This window comes from Dermacentor silvarum, chromosome 8 (genome assembly GCF_013339745.2).
Source record: "Dermacentor silvarum isolate Dsil-2018 chromosome 8, BIME_Dsil_1.4, whole genome shotgun sequence".
Classification (NCBI taxonomy): Eukaryota; Metazoa; Arthropoda; class Arachnida; order Ixodida; family Ixodidae; genus Dermacentor; species Dermacentor silvarum.
The window spans coordinates 127,020,803-127,041,850 of record NC_051161.1 but is presented as its reverse complement, the minus strand read 5'-3'; the positions used below and the strand labels follow the sequence as shown (position 1 = coordinate 127,041,850).

The 21,048-nt window shown below is 47.4% G+C and overlaps 2 protein-coding genes across 3 annotated transcripts in view; one reads left to right on the top strand and one right to left on the bottom strand.

Annotated features, from left to right (window-relative positions):
* The window catches only part of LOC119461687 (low density lipoprotein receptor adapter protein 1-A), a 29,331-nt gene extending 24,182 nt beyond the window's left edge, over positions 1-5,149 (bottom strand). For both annotated transcript variants that reach the window (XR_007468220.1, XM_037723054.2), the window contains exon 1: positions 4,753-5,149. Coding sequence is in view for 1 of the 2 variants with exons in the window: in XM_037723054.2 (XP_037578982.1) it covers positions 4,753-4,819 (67 nt within the window). In the remaining variant the exon portion in view is untranslated. The remainder of the gene's footprint in view (positions 1-4,752) is intronic.
* Positions 5,150-5,441: 292 nt separating this feature from the next.
* LOC119461683 (3-ketodihydrosphingosine reductase) lies at positions 5,442-19,762 on the top strand. Its single transcript, XM_037723052.2, has 5 exons — positions 5,442-5,582; positions 9,366-9,625; positions 10,736-10,990; positions 13,381-13,560; positions 18,568-19,762. Exons 2-5 carry the CDS (start codon positions 9,404-9,406, stop codon positions 18,946-18,948), a joined length of 1,038 nt encoding a protein of 345 aa, XP_037578980.1. The 5' UTR covers positions 5,442-5,582; positions 9,366-9,403; the 3' UTR covers positions 18,949-19,762.
* Positions 19,763-21,048: the final 1,286 nt, after the last annotated feature.

Below are 21,048 nucleotides of genomic sequence, written 5' to 3'. Positions count from 1 at the left end.
TTCTCCCCCTTGAATCTCCCACTACACCAAGGAGGGGCTTAAAACTGTATTCAATGTTCCGCTGTGAACACCAATGGCTGTATTCACCCCGTTCAATTTGCACGCCTGGTTCTCCCCTTGTTTTCAGAGGTGAGGCCCAGAACTGTAGTCCCCCTGAATGGCCCTGTTGCAAATTTGGTTATACAATGAAAGCTGTAAAGCTTTCAATCCAGGGAGTGTTCTACTGTAAAGATTTTTAAACAAAGGGTTTTCTACTAGCCGAGATAGGAGTAAATGAAATGCTGAGAGATAATAATGGCGCAAGGAGATGAACTACCCTCTCCCCAACAGAAGGGGCTCTCTCTCAGTGACTTTGTCCACAAGTGACATTGGAAAGTTTACAGGGCTCAGGATTTGAGAAACTGTTGAACATTCCTCGAGTATGGGCACACAGCCTGGAATTCTGATATCACACTACAGAATAATCTTCCAGGCAATACTGCGTCGATAAGTGATCCGGTTTAATTTTGCAAACTGTTGCAACATAATCACGTCAACATGATTTTCAATAATAACGCCTTCTCCGGTTTGTTTCTGCAGTGCATCCTCTATTTTTTCCATGCCAGTGCAATCGCCCGCTATGCAATGGGACCCGCTGGTTCGCGTTAGTTCAGCGAGTTGCTGCAATGCGACGCTACCCAGAGGGTACGACTGCCCGCGTCACGCGTGCGTCTGAGCCACTGAGCGTGCGCCGCTGCTGTTCTGGAGGAGATTTCACGCGTCTGTCAGGATTACTTCCTCCTACTTCCATCGTTAGGCACCACCCAGAGAGTACTCTCCCCCACGACAGTAAAGCAGGCGCGAGCGCTAGCCAACGGGAGAAAGTAGGAAAGGGTAATCGGAGCGGTGGACCGTTGGATCGGCCGCATCTGGCTGGCATTGAAAAAATTGAGGAGGCGCTGGTTTCTGGCTTGCATACATTGTTCTTTTTCCGTCCAATGTATTTGTTTCCTTGCTTTGCGTGAACAATTTTGCACTTGCGTTCCTATTTCTTGTTTGTTCCTTTATATACTTTCATTGCCATTTTATTGTAACCGCCCCTACTCAATGCTCCTCAAGGGCCCTTACGGCAATATGAATAAATTAATAAATTACTTGTACTTCTTGGAAAAAAGTAGCACAACTTTGCACGGACAAAGAAAAAATAGACATGATCTGGTACTGACTCGCAACGAAACTTTTATCAAAGACATGAATATACCAGATCATTTGTGTCTTGCAGAATTTTTAAAAATTGCCTATGGCAGATAGTAGAAGTCTAGTCCTTAGCCGAATTACTTGAAACAGCGGACATTACTAGCACGTGAAATCAAAACACATATTCAACTAATTAACAAACATTCACTTATTAACTTCTTAATTAACTACTTCTGGCAAATATTGCAATTCACAAATTGTAGCCTGTGGCATTTCAAGGCATAACCATTTGGAACGACTTTTAAGGTTTAGAGTTTCGAAATATGCGCCGTTAAACTTGCGGTACAAATGCACTATTGTTCCACACACTTCTTTAAGGAACTGCCATTTCATTCATTGAAGCAGAAAAGTAACTCAAGCGCCCAAGTATTTCATCGCACACTTTGGGAATGAACATCTTGACACTTGGTGTCATCCTCACAATTCGTTCCAAGTGGATATACTTTGCCGAGCTCACCAGCTACAATTCGTAAATTTCAATATGTGCCATAAAGTAATTAAGAAGTTAATTAGTGATTATCATCAGTTGGTTGGTGTGTTTTGATTTCTTGTCCAAATAATGTTGAATATTCCACTTAAAGGACTAGCACTACGTTATCTGCCACAGGTGATTTTTTAAAATTCCATAAAACTTTACAGTCTGCAGTACTTATACATAACTTTTCCATTCGAAAAAAATTAATCACATCGCTATTTGGCGACCAGCCCAGAGTCACCTTCATTTTTATGCCCCTCAAAATCCATCTCCACCAGATACAGGCCTTTTGTGATGTAACTGCAAACGCTGTCACATCGTAGCAACGTATCAAAGCAAAAGCCTCGCAACCCCCTCTTAGCATTATTAAAAGAAGATACTATGCTGTCCATGCCAGGTTGGTCACCTGACCAAGGAAGTTGTTCCCGCTGCATTTTTATTCATTTTGTGCTTTATACTTTCTTCTAAATCAGTTACCCTATAAAGTCTGCTTTCAGGGTACAATGAAATTAAACTAAAGCAAATAAACACATACAGGCTGTTTCTTCAGATTGCAATGACAAGGTTTGTGAAGAACAATGTATCTTGCACATTCCAGATTTAAAGAAAAACCAAGCTTTCAACTGACTGTCCTTAAAAAAATCTCCGAAAGAATTCCGACAAGCAGCTTCAACATGCAGCACAAATAACAGGAAAAAGGAAACTAACATCTATCGCCTCTGCAAGTATTGGCACACATACCGACCCCCCCCCCCCCCCCTTCATGCGGAAGTGGAATGCATAGCTGTGCTCACAAGGCACACTGACATGTCCCCTGACATAAGCAGGGCAGCCAGAATGTCGAGCAAACTTTTCAGGCTGCCACTATGGAGAACTGCGCTAGCCAACAGCAGACAGCAGCTGTCACATTGAGGCTGCTGGCAACTGACGACATTGTGCACTACACTACGCACTATGACAGGTGCGCTTAGCACAAAGGATCATGAATACGGCCGAATGCATGTGCCTTGATTATCGGTACCTGTTGCTTCCTGTTCACATTCTTTTGTGAAGAAGTTTGCTCACTGCAAAGTCGAGCCCACTAATATCGAAGCACTCTAGCAGCCACATTCTGCTGGGGACAGAACAGACACTTGTGTGCAATGGTTTGGCAGGATGTTCAATTAAACCGGAGCCCTCCACTACCACGACTCCCATACAACATGTGTTGCTTTGAATCCTAAAACTCCATTGATCGACCTGTCTGTACTTGCTGCAACATGGCTACAAAGAACTAGATTTTTACAGGTGCTTTCAGCATGGTAGATGCACGATTGGGCGACAACGCAAGAATACATGCTACACTGTCAAACACAGCACGAATACTCCTACACAGCTTTTCGACAGACCAAATTGATCTTGAAGTGGATGAAAAAATAAATGCCATGTATGTGTTGCCACTGAAACAAGTTTTAGCATCTTCTAAATGTAGCTGCATTAAACGGTGAGACGTATACACACTCGCAGTGCAAATTTATATACATTCACTTGAAAGACAGGAAGCTTCCACAGGAGGTATTGAATTAATCATGGCCACAAACGGGTCACCCTTGGCAGTAAGACCCCCTTAGCAGCAGCAGCAGCAGCAGCAGCAGCAGCTCAAGCCCCTCTGCCCAGTGCCTCCACGTACGTCCCATCAGACCAATGCGGTCACACATGATATGTATGGCACGCAACCAGCAGAACGCACACAGGTCCCGCTGCCAACTTCCCCGGCGCTCATATTTCCGCCGTTCTTTTTCATCTTATTTTCTTTCGGCAACTCGCAGCGCGTTGCGCAGCCGTCCTTCGTAGACACCGCGCGCGCGTGGTGCGTCCTAGAAGCGCGCGGCGCGTCCACCACTAAACTCTTTCTCGCGCACGGCCCGTACATTGAGGAACCCGCTTGCGGCTGTGCAACCAGCCAACCAACCTCCGCGGCGTTGCGTCACTGTGTATGTACTACAGCCAGTTGCTCGCCGGACTCCCGCCGAGGCGAAGTTTAGTTTCTTTTCCCTTCCCCTTCGTCCCCCGCGTGGTCCCCTGAGCTAACGGTGACCTCGGCCCGTTGGAGGCGACGCGCGCGCCTCGTAGACGAAGCGACAATGCGACACGGACAAGATACAAAACAGCTTTCCAAAGGCTTTTGACGGCGGGGCGCCTGTGACAAGCGTCCCAGCGGGCGCAACGGCGGCTACTAGTGCGCGTGTTGACGCCGACTATTTTTTCCTGTTCTTTTTTTTTTTTTATGTCTCATCCTTTTTTAAATCTCCGAAGAGCGCAAATACTCAAGGAGGCTCGATTGTCGCATGTCGTTAACGCACGGCAGATCGACCAGATCCCCGATGCCTCCTAACAAAACCGACCAGCAGGTGGTAGATGCCATGGAGATCCTCCATGGTAGATGCAAACGGCGCGCATGACGCAACTCGCATGCGCATGTTACATTCTGTCACGCCCTGTGAAGGAATGCGAGACGAGCGCAACCGCCCCGCCAAAGCGCTATTCTAGGCAGCAGAACTGCAATTGCAAAAGACAATAGCGCGTATTTGCATACATGCTGCTCGTATGCACGACACGCGCGACGCGCCTCGTAAAAACGCAGGTCCGTAAGCGCAACCGAAGATTAGTCACGCGCTGCAGGAGCGTCGGTCGCTGCACCTGCGACGCGCGGTTGGATGCAGTTTAGCGCACATTTAAAATTCCCCACAAAAAAGCTCAAGGCGATTGCTTTTCTTTGTTCTTTCTTTTAAGTTTTCACGATGCAATGATTGTCGACTGATCGCTAGTGCTATCAAAGCAAGCTGTTTAGCACAAATGACAAAACAGGCGCGGCGGTCCCGCCCATTCAATCGTATTAAAGCGGTCGCGCAGGTTTCAACGGAAGGAAACATGCCGCGTGACGTATTTTTGTTGAAAAAGAACGTCGCCGGTTTTCAGGCTCGTGCAAAGGAAAGGAAGTGTGCATAGGAAGCACGCGGTTTTTGGAGACGGCTGCAGTGCGCAAACAAGGACAGACTCACTTTTATGCCGAAGACGGCCCAACAGTCCCATGGGCGAAGACCACACAGATTTCCAGATCGATGTCATGTTGCCGTCGCCGTAAAGATGCACGGCGCTTGAAGACGATAAGCGGATACCGAGTTCCTCCTGTGCACACTATAAACAAATGTCAACGGAGGCCGACGACGATACGCCTGGCCCCGAGCCAGATTTGTTTGTTTTCGCTAGAGGTAGTGCGGGTTTTTCACTCGACGCGGTCAGTTCCTGTCCGTAGGCGCCGCTTAGTCGGTGCGCTACAACCACAGCGTACGGCGGGAAAAATAACGCGGCGGTTCGCGGAAAATTTGACGGTGCGGCCAACACTGCCTCTCGACGTCGTCTTGTTGTAAGCTGCGGCTACTGCTGCCCACAGCGAGCGGTAAACTTTACGCCAGTCATGTAATAAAATGAGAGGAGAAGCGGCGGAAAACCAAAAAGCAGGAAAAAACGCCGCGTTTCTGTAGCTGTTCGCGTCGCGCACAGCCAGCCTCAGTTTCGAAGGGCAAAAGCGAATTCCTTCGAGGTTCGCTCGTGTGCTTCGGTGAACTCATCGCGATGAGCTCAAACCGAGCGGCAAGTTCGACAAAATAGCCGATCGTCCGCTACACTTTGTCCTTGGGACTTTAGAACTAGCAGTTGCTACGTGAGCTGACTGTCGTCGCATCGGTGCTATCTCCATCGCTATCAGCAGCAGTCGGCCGACGGAGGAAATAGAAAGGAGGCTGCGGTACTCCCTCGTCTGAGCCAAGCTTGTCGAAGGGCGGGAATTTTTTATTTTTTTCACGCAATCTGGGGCGACGCGGCTGTCGGGGTGAGTCCAAACAAAGGTGTTCGCATATAGAATGTGTTCGAGACGACTGACGTAGCCCGCGCCGCCCGCACGCGATGTGTTTCGGGTGAAGCGATCTTGGAGTGCAATCTCGGCCCCCCGAGTTTGTGCGTGAAAAGCGTTAATCATGTGTAAAAAGCAGCTTCATTACTCCCGCTATCGATAACATGCTTTTGCTACTGTTTCGCTCGATCGTCGCACCCTTTATTTCACCGGCGTAGTTGGTCGGTTTCGTTATCTGACTGCTTCACGCGTAACGGCGGACGGTGTCCAACATGGGCAGAGGCCCGCAGTAGATGTGGAAATAGTGGTAAAGTAGGCGTGAAACTGATCTGTGTGACTATTTCTGCCCTCATTAAAGTCGACCTTCATTGAAATGTTTGATTGCGGTCTAGATATGACAACTGAATAATAGCTGTCACACGGGCACATTTGAACGTGCGTCGATGAAGATCGAACGCAATGCTGATCGAGTACTGCTGGACAGTGCACTTGACATTAAACTTGCTATGGTTTATTTGTGCGCCAAATGCGGTTGTAACGCCCCAGTGCAGATTGGTGGATGATAGAAAGGGCACGTTTAACACTGCTGTCTGTGTCTGATCAAAGTAAAACGTGCATAAAATAATAATAAAAAAACAGTGCTCCGTCTGCATTGACGTTTGCCATTGAGACCCTGGAATTGTTCAGAGGGAACATCGCAAGCTCGGCTCCTTGATGCAAAATAAGTTGGAAGTGTGTACTTTTGTTGTTTTTCCCCTCCAAGTGGAACCACACTTTATCTTATGCATTTTCCTAATGCGAAGCCGTGAATAAATGATTTTGTACGGGCAGAACAGTTAGACACAAGCCATGTACAATACATAGCTAACTTGCAGTTTGTTGTGCCATAATTTAAGCACCAGCAGGCTAATGGACCAGAAGATACAATGTGCACAAAGTGGAGTATTCGTGCATAACGGTTATTAAGTTCTTTAGCGCCATGGACCAGCTCTGCCGGGACCTGCCTCGATCAGTTCAATCTGGTTATACATCCATGCTGTAGATGACCGCCCGAGCATAAGGAATGATACAAAATAACATTGCGAAGACAGAGAGTGACTATAATGTGCTTTTGTCCCAGCCTTCTTTTCAGTTCTCATGCAAGGGCTGAACAGTTACAAAAAGCATCGAAAACCGTGTGTGTAGAATGGCGCTCATGGTTGTCTGGTTGTTTTCCTTTTATTTTTTTGTTCTCACCAGTTCCCACATGTACAAATTGTTCCTCACTTTAAAGTTAGGATAAAAGAATGGAAAACAATAGCATGAGAACCATCTCTGTTAGGAAGTCATATTTTTCTCAACGCATGAAGTAACAAGTTGCTGCACACATGCATAATCATTGCTAATTGTCGCGCTTGCAATGCAATATTTTGTTGAAAAGGGTTTATTTGCAAAGTCAAGAAGCCGTTTAAAGCCAGAAGGATGGAGCTTAGGCAAATCCATGTACTTCCTATAATTCTATGGAGGAAGGAAACCCAGAAGAGGCCCCAACCAGCACGGACGTATTGGAGAAGGTGTGGCGGAAGTCACGTGCTGTTTTTCGCAAAGGAGCACTGGGACGGGTAGCCCAAATGTCTCCTGAAGCGCTCCGGAAGCTTTCGCTGCTGCTCTCAATCTCTGAAAAGTGAGAAGAGATTTTTCCACCGGCGTCTTTCTCGCAGCACCTTTTGTTCGCGAGAAATGTGTAAGCTTGAAAGTTGCGCTTTAGGTCTGTGAGTGTGAGTGTCAGCCAGCAACAGGTGCACTCAAGCAATCACGGCACGGGTCTTCGTCGTCGTCTTCAACGTGCCATGTAAAAACACAGGAGCGTGTCTGCTTCACTAAAACTGCTACGGAAGTTTCGTAGGCTTTGTTTTGATGCGGGTGTCGGCAGCACACTTCCAGCAGCTCGTAACAATGCAATTGTTAACACAATTCAAAGTTCGCGCCCATCTGGTCCGGCAAGCTGCAGGGCTTGCCGGAGCAGATGGAGATTGGAGGCGCAAAGGAAGATGGCACACCAACATGGCTGCACTTCGGCTTCAAAAACTTGACGACACGGCCTCTCCTGTTTTGTTTCTTTCCTCCATGCGTAATTCCCATGCTAGTTGAACAGCCATATTTGCATCTCCCGTGGACACTAGCGCCGGGGTTTCCTCTAGTGATTTTTGTGGGAAGCTCCACACCCTCTACAATGGCTCAGTGACTATGGCATTCTGCTGATGAGCACAAGGTCACGAGTTTGTTGCTTACTGATGGGGGTAAAAGACACTCACGTAGACCAAACAAACCATTTAATGAAGTGTGACAAGCAACAGCAGCATCAATTTATTTTTTAATGTGTGGGTGTGCATGCATGGTTCAATAATGTTGCACCATGTAGACCCATGTCATCAATCATTTCCACCATTATGCTGCCACACCACCTCTTACTTGCGCTGTGCTACAGTGAAGGCTGCCGTACATATCCGGAGTGTGCTTGCTCCAGCTCTGGGGGAAATTGGGCAAGGTTTTGGAATAACTGGTAATTCAGCATACACATGTTCCTCATAAAAAAAAAAAGATTTGACTGTACTTCTAATTTGTTCTGAGACAGTCAAGTAATGTACTCAAACAAGTTATTAAACAGCATCTACTTTCATGTTGGTGGGAAATTTGCGTTTAAGCAAGCTAGTAGTCTGGGCAGAAAAGTATGTGGCACTCCTATGTGCACAATGTTCAGTAGGCTCTTGGCATCGACAGAACTTGCATGTGTTCAAGAGGTCTGCCTTCATTAGGCTTTGCTAGTTTTGGTTTAGAGGAAGCACTGGCGACATGTCAACACAGATAATCGCTCCTACTGCTTGGCTCGGTGACCGAATTAGCATGAGGTCGGGCTGATGGAGTTCGAACTACCGAACAGCGTGCTGCAAGGTGCCCGAAATTTTGCTTCTTATTTCGGCCATCTGTGGGGTCAGTGGCTGTGCTGCAAAGCTGTCGACACTGCACATGCTATGCATTAAACATGTATCAAATGTTTGCTTGCTTAAGTCTTCGCCACCGTTTTTTAAGGATGGCTGTCTGCATAGAAAAATGACATTGCAAAAAAAAGTTTCTTTTCTGAAAAAAAAAAAATACTTTAAAGCTTGTGTCTGTAGTTTTGTTTACTGAGAGTTGTTAAAATTTGGTTCCGAGTTTTCTTGCATTATTTAAATACAAAACCAACCAATTGAGAGGGTGTTGTGTAGAGAATGTTACTGAGATTCTACTGTATTCATTTAAGCAAATATCTTTCTTCCTCTTTCGCACAACCAAGTTGCGGGGCGCATTCGTCACCAAAGGCCAACTAGCTGTTTGAGACGGACATGCTGTCTTGAGAAGGGCAGCCCTCCTCCTCTTCTCCTGCCGCACTCTCTCTTTGCGATGGTTGCAGAAGAGGGTTCCGTTGGGAGAGGAGGATGGCGGTTGCCTTCCATGCCGGCACCTGCGCCACTGGAGAGAACACATGTATGCCCAATTCGCTTATATGTGATGCCACCTATGCTACCACTAAGGATGTGCTGGTTAACGGCTCTGTTCTCTACACTATCACTCAATGGAACAACAAGTGCTACCTAAATATTTTCACTGCAGCAAATATACACCGTCAAGTGTGTCATTTCTTAATAAAGCGAACAGTTTTCTAGAAGCGTTTGGCTATTTGCTTACATTGGCTATCATTGTCTATGCTTTCTGCACAATTTTTGTTTATATTCAATTTTCCAGCCTAAGATCTCGATCAGCGGACAACGGGTTCTGGGACGATGGCTCAATCTTCGTCATTGGTGACCGCGTCGTGGCAGTACTATGTGCCTTTGCTGCTCGCTTCTCCCCTGGCACTGCTTGTGGTGCTAAAGCTGTGGCGCCGTTACCGAGCTCGGAACGCGTGCCTGCGGCACCAGCACTTTGTCATCACTGGTGGTTCCAGTGGAATAGGCCGTGCGCTGGCGCGGGCTGTGGTTCGGCGAGGTGCCAACGTGACGCTGGTTAGTCACTGTCTTCCTACTTTCCCGAGGGCGCACTGAAGGCATGCAAGTGTGTGGGTAGTGCTGCTCAGAGATGGCTTGGCGACATCCGTGCTTAACGCCTTCAGCGTTAGTGGGGGCACTGCTGCACCGAATCTGGTGCCGTCGCAATTTAATGATGACTGTCATGACGATACCATCCTCTCTCACTTGCTTCATTATTTATTATCATTGCAATTATTAGTCATTATTTAGGATAATAGCACGCAGGAAAGGTTCAAAGTGACAAATATTCAGTAAAAGTAATTAGGTTGTTCAAATGAATGGGTGTGTCCTGTCCTTCAGTTTGCTCTACATGATCACCCCCTTCCCCGCTTGATCGGTCTCCGTAATTGTCAGGTCTGGAAGCTGGTGGGTATGAATTAGTGGGCTGTTTCTCCTTCAACTGTAATTGCAGGCTTATGCTTTGTGTTAAGTCTGGGTCCATGCCTTAAAAGGGCCCTGATTATTTAACTAATCATAGAACTGCCTCACCATTAAAGGATGTCTCGAAAATGCGGTCACAGAGATCTATCACTCCAGTTACTGGCCTTTGGTGTGCAACATCTGCAGAAAATATTAAAACTATGACATATGAAGTTAACATTAAGTCAAGTCATGTATTTTTTGTATACCTTGAGCGGCCCAGTATGTAAAACTGCACTATGTTTTGGTCGTGAATACGGGCGGTGGGCTGTGCAAGCTGTGAATTGAGTGCAATCATGCAAGTGTACAAATGTATTTGTCGCGCCTCTCGTCAGTCTGCGGTTAAAACTTAATAGGCTCACGTCTGCTGCGTCTTCTGTGTGACACTTGCTTCACACGTTGTGACTGTAATGTACGAAGTCAACCTCGTTTCAAATTACGTAGCACAGTCCGATTTCTTGCTGTCATGTATAACATGCACTATATCTTTTTTCCAGTCGCAAATGCAGATACTGGTGTGAAAAGTTGGTCTAGCCTCTACAGTGTTGCCTGACATGCGAGACGGAGTATGGTACTCGTGTAGTATTGTCTTAGAACGTGCAAGATTGTTCGTGTCTGTATTATTGATTCTAGGCGGCTCGTAACTGGCAAGGGGGCTCTGTGTAGATTGCACGGAACGCGGACCGGCTGGAGGAAGCAAAGATCGAGCTGCTTGAGGAGGCGAGCTCGCCCGAACAGGCGGTGCACACGCTCTCGGCTGACCTGGCGACGAGCAAGGCCGGGGAAGCAGTGCTCACCCGTGGCATTGAGGAGGCTGAGCAGGTGTGCGGGCCAGTTGACTACCTGGTGAACTGTGCGGGCTCTGCGGTCAGCCTGCGGTTCGACGAGACACCGCTAGCAGAGTTCCAGCGCATGATGGAGGCGAGTGCAGTTCCCGTCTTGTTTCAGTTTTCAGAGGAGCTCAGCTGCGTACACATAACTTTAGTACTTTATAGACCCCCGTTTAGGGGGTATTACATGAGGTTTGGGCTAATAAATGCAACTAAGAACAGTCTTCAGGTGGAACAGTGTGTTGAGACATTTTCTGCAAAAGTTGATGGACACGTGACGGCTGCATTGTCACAGGGAAGGCCATTCCAGTCCACTGTTGTACGCAGGAAAAATGACGCCACGAAAGTGGTAGTGCGAGCACGTGAGCGTGCAATTTGATACGGATGGGAGGTGCGGAGGGATGTGCGCGTCGGTGGGATGATGTAGGGTGCACGATTGAGGGAGCTGTGGAAAAACTTGTGAAGCAAAAAACAGAGGCTTGTGATGCAGCGGCGCACAGAAAAATTTAGAAGACCAGTTTCATGTTTGAGGGATGATATGCTGATGTCATATGAGTATGAAGAATGGATGAACCTAGTGGCACGATTTTGCACGGATTCTAATTCGTTGATTAAGTACGCCTGGTGCGGACCATATAGAAATGTTCTGAAAGGGAAAATTGTCATCCACTCGAGAGTGTGGCATGAGGCTGGAAAGAAAACTCATACAAGTTTCTCAGCTTCAGCTGTTGTAGGAAAATTCCAAATTTCTTTTACCTGCAAAGCCTTATCTCTGAGAAACTCGTAAGAGTGTTTTTGTAGTTTCAGGCTCCTCGTGGGTGGATGACAATTTTTCATTTCACAAAACTTCCTCCAGTTTGCAGGTTTCCGCAGAACTGATTTGTCACGGACATGTTCTGCACGTAATAATGTCCCCCATATGGTACTGTGTGTATTGAGCTGTTCTGTTGACTGCCTCGGCACCGACCTCCATTTTGCGATTTCCAGCGTAGATCACTTTGGCGTGGTTCAAATAAAGCTTGTGGCACGCTTGTGGCTTACCACTAGTGGCTGAAGCTCTCTTCCAATTCAAGTGAACAGCTATGTCGCTCCTCAACTGGTGTCTCTGTAATGCTCCTCAGTGATTCCTGCATTGAGGACCTGCCTAAAGGGGCCCTGCAAGAGCTTTTGAATGAAGCAGATCAACTTGTTTTGTTACTAAACAGTAGTTAAGCAAAACAGTTATGAATGTGTGAATCAAATGTTGTTATTGCATGCACACCTGAGAATCCAGAAGCTGACTCATTAGGGCTGCCTACCCTTCTATTTAAAAATACATGCTGCCACTTTCTTTTTCTTTTTCCCCCTTCTTAGGTTAGCTTGGACACACTGGCTACTGGGCTCATTTCTTTAGGCGCCATGACTAAGTAGCTGCCTCCAGTGGAATCAAAAGTTGAGAAATATCTCCACTAATGAGGTTGAGGGGGAGGGAGGTGGCACCATCTGGTTGTGGAGAACGATGGCATTGGACCACTGTGGCCTACAAGACCAGGCAGTGCGATGGAAAGTCAAGGCAAGAAATTTTGGGCTTGGGCCGATACATAAACTAAACACGATGGCGAGTGGATCACGGTGGAGTGATGCCCACTCCACATGAGCACAGCGTGGCACAAATTTGAGAGCATTTCTAACAGCAGAAGGGAAGGAAGGCTGCGGAGATGTGGCACTGGCAGCATTTGATTGCAAATAACTTCGTGCAAAGCACGTTTAAGAACTTGGCTTTGGAGAACACTTGTGAGGCGGACCGTTTAACAGCGAACACTTTCCACTCCTTTCATAAAAGCTGTTGCAGAGCTCCTTTAAAAAAACTTGTATCCGTCGCGCTGCCTTTTGAGTAGAGCTGAGAATGCCTGGTCAGAGGATTTCACTTCACCTAATCGCTGATTAAGCAGTGGCACCACTGCTTTCCACTTTGTAGAGCGACATGTCTGCTGGACGATTGTTGAGGTGTAAAGAGGGTAGTCGTGTTTAGGAAACCTCTGTTGATGTTTGTACTATTTGTAGAGCAGCTGGAAGTATGAAATAGAAAGTGCAGTGGAATAGCTAATGAGTGGCATGCAAGGAAACAGCTGCTAATGTGCTCCAGAGAAACTATGGCAGAATGTGTAAAGTTCCAGGATGAAGCATTTCGTCTAACAAGTGCTGCACGCGAAGGTTCCAAGTTCTTGCAGCACTTAGTGATGAACAATAGCAAAAACGATGTGGTGACAATGCGGTAGTTCAGAATGGTGTCAAGCAGTGTCATTGTTTCAGTGTTTTATCAATCTTTACCAGTACCAATGTTTTATTGTACATTTACACATAAAAATCAGCCATGCTAGAAGCAGACAAGTGCCTGCCTATGCTAAGTAGGCAAAAAGCGAGACTATGAAATATAGTTGCAAGCATCACACTACAATGCTGTGTTTCACTGTGTTGAGCACCCTGCTGCTTGCCTTGCAGGTCAACTACCTGAGTGCGGTGCACGCAACCCGGGTGGTGCTGTCGGGCATGAAGCAGCGAGGCTCGGGCAGCATCAGTTTTGTGTCATCCGTCGCAGGCCTGATGGGCCTGTATGGTTACACGGCTTACAGCCCGGCCAAGTTTGCCCTCGTGGGACTGGCACAGTCACTCCGTATGGAGGTATGAGCCTCAACTGTGAACCACATTGAGACCTCATATGTCTTTCAATATCTCTTTCTTGTTACTCGTCATTCACTTCGCCTGTACCATAGAGTTTCTCACTATAACACCTAGAGGGTAAACTGGCGGCACCGTCTATGCGAGTTTCTTAAAGGGCACCGTGCCCTCGTGGGAATGACGGGATATGTGTCTGCGAGGCTTGTGTTGGCTGGTGTTGAACGAGGCTTCGTCTAAAACGTGGATATGGCTACACAAATAATGCGTTCTTAAAGTAGAATCTACATAAAAGGCTTTCATTCACCCATATTACATTTCTCAATAAAGTTTACTCACCTACAATGCCGAATCAAGCAAAGAAAAGCAAGAACAGACGACAAGTTGTTCCAAAACGAGCGATAATCTTGTCGTCTGCCCTCCAACTTTAGCAGCCAGCTGATACTTTTTACGTTTCATATAATTGTGCATCCAATAGTAAGTCCTCAAAATTAAACAAAACATGTTTTTGTGTAATAATAAAGCTAAAGCAGTTTTTTACGTGCTGTTTTAGCAGGAAATGAATCTTTGTGACAGACGGAACGGTGCTAGCCAGGCGCGTCTTCGAGGCGTTCTGGCTCTCTAAGAACGATGCCAATCTGAAGTCACAACATACCGGCATTCCCATAGATACCAAAGCGTAGCAGCGCCAGTTTTCCCTCTAGGTAATATAGGGAGAAACTCTATGGCCTGTACACCAAAGCCAGAGCTCACATTCCACCGTTCTCAGCTGTTTTCATGCTTGCTTTACTTGTGGCTTTTTAGTGCAGAGTATTCCTTGCCTCCTGCCAGACACCATGCTAGCATAGGTAGGGTCCTATCTCATCTGTTTTGGATCCTATTTAATTAAATATATTTATATATAAAAAGTCGCAGTTTCACCCGAAAGGCGAAGCCTTGATAGTGATAGCAAACTGCACGAATTAAGGTTCATAGTCTTATCGGCCGTATGAATTGCAGTAAACATTCACTTACTGATTAAATGAACAAGCATGGTCGAGCATGAATAGATCTCAGTCAGTGACTGCGAACACTCACATTATCCCAGCCTGGAGGAGCGCCAGTTTTGGGCTGCCTCTCACTTCAACACATCTCTAAAGCTTGAGATTATGCAACCTTCAACACTAGGCATGCGGGAAGGCAGCGCACGTAAATCAAGCAGCCATCTCAGCCCACCGAATCTTTGCACCCGCCACAGATTACCACCAAGATAGGGTGTGTGGCTTGTGTATGCGCTCATACCCAAGCTGGAGAACAAGCTTCTCCTGCATTCATACTCATGAATGCAGGAGAAGCTCCTCCCACAAAAGTGTGTTGTGCATGCTGCTCTCTGTGGCCCTGTGCTTCCAGAAAGTAGTTTCCTTGTTGGTCACACAGGCAAGAAGAGCAGGCGACGCAGTGGTTCAGCAACATGGGACATGTTGTGGCCATGTACAATATCTCCAGGGAGAGATTATGAAGGCGATATCGGGCCTCACCTAGTGTAAGGACTTCCTTGCACACAGCTTTGGAGGTGCGTGACAAAAGCTAAAACGTGTCCTCTGGTAGATGAGTGCGTCGTTTGTACCTCGCAAACACTGTTGCCACCCTTTCAGCTCCTGAGCAAGGTGAAAGGTGGAGACGTGTGCCTAGGAGAAGGGAGCAGAGCTAGTATCGGACAAGACAATTTGCTGGTTCATCTCTTTAGGAACATTTGCCGCTGCGCTCTTGACCTGCCACTCAGATGACCTTGATGGTTCTGCACATTCACATATACTCTGTCTCACCAGTTACGTGTAGTGCTACAAAGACCAGGGGCGGTATTCTGTAAGAGTCTACCTAGTGGACTGTCCATTTCGACTGTCGCTGATTGGCTGCTGCTTGACGTGCAGGAAGGAGACTGGCTGGCACCTTGCTGCACATCAAGCAGCAGCCAATCAGCGACAGTCGAAATGGACAGTCCACTAGGTAGACTCTTACAGAATACCGCCCCAGGGCTCATAACAGCCGGTCAGCAGTGAGAGTTAGTCGCATGCTTTATGGAAGGGAGGAGGGTTCGTCCATAATACTGTACTTATCCTTCCATGAAGCTTCCATTCATTCAGTGTCGCACAAAGGGTGATCAGAGGTGCACAATGGAGAAGCCCACCTAGTGGAAATTTTTTCTGGTTGGTTGAGGTCACCCTGTAGCTTTCACTGCACTGCATGGAGTTGATGAGGTGGAGTACAGTTCTGGATTTCTTGATGATCATGAACAGTTGGGGAATAGTGCCGTGGCTTCGTGAAGCATTAGAGCTTGATGAAGCACCTTGCCTTGAGTGAGTACACCAACCCTCTTAGGTTGGCGTACTCACTCAAGTGCGCACCGACTCACTCATATGCGCTCCACTCTCATTTCACATTAGTGAGTGACGAGCAGTGTGAGCTATCATTGGAACGGGAGTGAGTGCCAGTGAGATTTGAGTGGATGTGCTTATGAAAAGGAGTGAGTGCCAGTTGACGTGAGTGGACGTGAATGTATCTTGAGCGGACGTGAGTGTGAATATGAGCGACTGTCGACGAGTTTGAGTGGACACGAGTATGAGGGTGAGTGGGTAAGTGTAAATAGAAGTGACTATGAACGCGAGTGAGTGGAGGCAAGTAGGAATGCGAGTCAGTATCGACAGGTGTGAATGAGTGCATAGCCTGCAAAAATATTGGTGAGCGAGTTTAAGTGATTATTAGCCTATCCTGCTTATCTATGGCTACTCTAAAAAGAGTGAAAAAATGTAGGATATGACTAAACACATACCTGCCAACTGTTCCGAATTTTCCGTAAAGTGTACGAATTTGGACCTGTCTTACGATTTTACGAATGTTAACTCAATTTTTATGGAAAAGTGGTTATACAGTGGAATCTCGATGATACGATCACGGCTAATACGAATTCCCGGATGATACAAAATTTTCTGTGGTCCCAGCCGAGCCCCATTACTTTGCAACATGCTAGAGAACGGTTGTTACGAATCAATTTTCGACTCGCGGCGGTTGATACGAATAAACGCCGCCCCACCGACGGCCGCAAAAGAGAACAGCGCGCAGTCACGTGCTTTCTCCCTTTCTCTTTTGGTGCGGAGGCGCGGATGTGGCGTGGACAGCGCGGAGGCCACGTCTGAGCGCGAAGAGTTTGAAGTGGTGGCGCTTTTGTTCCTTTTGTGCTTTTCCCTACACAGGCGTGGGGAACCGCGGCCGCCGCAGCGAGCGAAGATTCGTGCCTTCCCCCCGCCCTCCCGCGCTGCCTTCCCGCTTTGCTCCTTTCGCGTGGGAGATTGCGTTGCCAGTTACCCTTGCACCCGGTTGCAAGATACGCATTTGGAGCTGCAGTACAGCGTCGCCCCCCCTCCCTTCCTTCCATACCCCAACGGCCTTTCGCGCAACGGAAGTCGCGTTTGCTCTCAGCTGTGCGTTCGCTCTTCGTGAAGGCGCGCTTTCACTCCCACATACAGCGCGCGGCACCAATTTTATCGCCCTTGGACTCATGCTCCACGTCTCATGCTCCTCCTCCGCATCGCCCTCGTTGATCTCCTCTCCCATCGGTGGGCGCACCTTTTTGAGAAGCGTGCTCGCTACCGCCCTTGTTGGCGAGATTTTCGCGCATTATAACCTGTATTTCGTCTCATGCAGCTGCACTGTAAGCGGTATGCATATACATGGAGTTCTATGGGAGGGTAAACGGGAATCAGAAAAGGCCGCGTTGTAGCCAGTTCTGCACTACAAATGGTTACGTTATAAGTGGTCTATACTCTAAATGCTTTTTACTTGAATGTGTCTGAACGAATTCACCTCTGACTCTTTAATTTAGCCAGTTTTAATTGTGTGTCGATGATACGAATTTCGGCTAATACGAATATTTTTTGTGACCCCGTGAGATTCGTATCATCGAGATTCCACTGCATTCGCGAAATATTTCTTTAGAATTCCTAATAAAGTCACACAGTTGCTGGTGAGCGGGGGCGCCACTTACATAGGGGCGCATAAAGATATGGGTGTGCGCTGTAACCTTTATTGTCGGCAGAGTAAGGGCATTTTTCACTCTGTGACATTGCCTTCGTCATCGGGTCGTTGGACGACCTGACAACGGCCGGAAGTCACTGGTTGTCCTTACTCTCAACATAGAGACCCACCTGTGCGTAAGTGGCGCCCCCAGAGACGAGGGCGATTTCGGGTCGATGTGGCAGGCACAGTTTCTGTATTGGAGGCTGTGGCTTGTCTCGTCTGTCACCTTCGCTAGGCTTTTTTCGTAAGTATGACCTGTTTTGTGGACCTCGCTTTGTTTCTTTTGTGTGACGTGCTGCGGCATCGGGCGCACTGCGACTCTGGCATTCCAATGTTTCAAAGCCATAGCGGCTGCGAAGTGTGATGGCGTGCTCAAAGCCTCGTCAGTACTAGACTCTATCATTACTTCCAAGTGCGTTTGAAGTCGTACTCGTCGGCAGAATCCCCCCCCCCCGGTCACGAGTTTACGAATTTGAAAGTCTTGAGGTTGGCAGGTATGTAAACAGGATGTGAAGAGTATTACAAAAACTTATATTTTTCATATTGAAGAAGAAAAGTAGAAAGAAAGATATCCGCCAGTGGTGTGTCCACAGATCTGTGCAAGCTATCATTGTGGCTGCCTTGCAGGTTAGGTGAAACTGAAAATTTTTTCCTAGAGTGCATTGCGGTGCACTACTTTTAAAAAATTGTCTAAGCACTAGGACTGCAAGCTAGGTGAATTGAGATGCCATAATTAGACAAGACAAACACATAGGAAAGAACTGCTGTAGACAGGGGTGGTAGACAAAGAATGTGTTTGGCTCTCGCCTTTTATGCATCCCCTTATTTTTCACTGCTTGCTTTCTGTAATGGTGGAACCACTGATAGTTATGCTGTTAGCTTTCAGAATATAAGATGCTTTAATTGCTTTTGCAATATAACTCGTATTAATTTGTGCATTTTTTAAATTTCCCGGTACAGGTGAAGCATCGTGGCATCCACGTGATGGTGGCCTTCCCACCGGACACAGACACGCCAGGCTTTGCAGAGGAGGAGCGCACCAAGCCGATCGAGACGAAGCTGATCTCGGCAGCAGGTGGCCTGTGGTCGGCCGACGTGGTGGCCAGTTCCCTACTGCAGGACGTGCTTGAGGGCAATGTGACCTCGGCTCTGGGACTGGACGGCTGCACGATGACGATGCTATGCGCGGGCATGATGCCACCTAACTCGGTGCTTGAGGTGGTAGTGCAGGCCCTCACCATGGGCACCCTGCGCATTATGGGCTGCCTGTACCTGTCGCACTTCTACAGGCTCGTGGCACGCTGCGCAGCCAACCGCGAAGGCAGCAAGAAGGGGAGCTAACTCGTGACAATTGGGGACAGTGGGGAAAACTTCGTGACACTGGGAAGCTTGTGACATATTGGAATGGGTAGAACACTTCCCATTGGATTTATAAACTGGGTGATTGACACTGGGAAGCTGAGACACTAGAATTCTGATCGTGACACGTTTTTTACTTGTGATGGTCAGTAACTCGTGACGGCTGGGGATTGTCACTTACAAGGAACAGTAGAACACTTCCCTATGGATTTGTAAAATGTGTAATTGGCACAAGGAATCTTGTGACAATTTGGGACTTTTATGGTGACACATTTGTGACACTTTGAGACCTGTGTCGGTCGGGGATGGTTGTTTACAAGCAAGGGTAGAACACTTCTATGCGCATTTGTAAATTGGGTGATTGACATTGAGAAGCTTGTGACATTTTGTTTCTCTAACGGTCAGGGATCATCACAAATTCTGTGGATTTGTAAAATGGATGATTGAAAGTTTTTGGAAGGAATCCCTGTGCTGTAGATTTGACAATAGTGCATGATTTAATAAGTCACCAATGGTCGGCTGTCTTCTGTTCACAAATGTGTGAAGTGGGCATTTATTTTGTCCTCACTGTGCAGAAAAGTGCGTGACAGGTAAAAGACAACACTACACTAGACAGCATAATTTCTGTAAGTGTTACAGATCGGTAGACAGTCGAACCTAGTTGATAGGATCTTCGCGGGAACGAGAAAAATAAAAACGTACGTATCACCCAAAAATTGTACCATCCACAGCAAGCCCCAAAACGTAAGAAAACAGGCTTACTTGGTGACAAACTCACTAGCAAAGCTTCCTGTGGCATCGAGTGATACTGCTCTGCATAACGCACGTGTTATGCGGAGCAGTATCACTCGACATCACACGAACCACAGCCAACACACTTTTATTGCGATAGCAATTATATGGACACTTCAAGCTGATTTCTGCTGTCGCCGTGAGAATCCGTTTGAAGTCCAAGGGCGATAAAATCGTCACAGCGAGCCGTATGCTGTATGTGCGAGTGAAAGCGCGTGGAGAACAAACGCACAGTGGAGAGCAACCGTGGTGGATGAGAGGAGGGGGGGGGGGGGGCGTCGTGCTCTAGCACCAACTGCATATTTCGCGACCGGGCGCAAGGGGACCTGGCCACTCAATCTCACGTGCGAACGAAGGAAAGCGGGAAGGCAGAGCGGGAGGGAGGGGGTGTGGCTTCTACTCTGCCAGCAACTGTGTACTTGTACTTTGCGCGGCCGCAGCCGTCGCGCGCGCCGTATCTTGAAAGCGATCTGCACACGGCTCCTACCTTTGTGCACACTGTGTTTTTGCCGCTCAGTTTCCGCTGAAGCGATAGACCGCATGAAGACCAACCAAAACTAGCGCAAGCGATAGCTGATGCGAGCAGATGATGCTACAAGTGCGAAAATAGCGGTGGGGCGGGTCCTCGTGACACCAGTTTCCCGCGCATACGATACTGAAGGGGCAGATCTCATTGGTCTGCTTCGCTCAAGGCTCGTTTGCCGCCGGGGCGCACGGCAATTTAAATCAGTCCAGGACCGATCTCCCCACAGCACAAAAAACCCGCTTCGCGGCAGCTTTTGTGGCGCGTGTTTTTCCGCTGGTGTCGCCAGTCCTTCACACATTGTTCGAATGTAATTTAATCTAGTACACTTGAATATAAAGCTACGAGTTTCAGGAATACCAGATTGCAGTCGTATCATCCAATTTCAGGTGAAAACGCAATCGTATCAACCGCATGAAAATACATTGCTTCAATGCGTTGGCCAGTAAAAGAAAAAAAAAATGTATCATCCCGAAAAACTTATTACGCAGAATTGTATCAGTGAGGTTCTATTGTAGTGACATAAAGAGACAAAGGCAACACCTTGTATTTCACAAGAAAGCAGCTGTGGTCCTTTGCAGTTTCAATCGGCACGTGAATCAACCGATTCCAATTGTCATTGGAATTGATTGAATGTTTTGGCAAGCCCGAATTTTTGTGCGCTGGCTGATCAGGAACACTAGCCACTGCCTTTTGCAAATTGCAAGGGTTGCATCTGTGCTTTTTGAAGGCACCCAGAGAGAACTATACCCTGTGTACAGAAATTT

Coding starts and splice junctions, on each gene's coding strand:
- LOC119461683 (XM_037723052.2), top strand. CDS start 9,404: ATGGCTCAATCTTCGTCATTGGTGACCGCGTCGTGGCAGTACTATGTG. Junction 10,991..13,380: donor AGTTCCAGCGCATGATGGAG/GCGAGTGCAGTT, acceptor CTTGCCTTGCAG/GTCAACTACCTGAGTGCGGT. Junction 13,561..18,567: donor CACAGTCACTCCGTATGGAG/GTATGAGCCTCA, acceptor TTCCCGGTACAG/GTGAAGCATCGTGGCATCCA.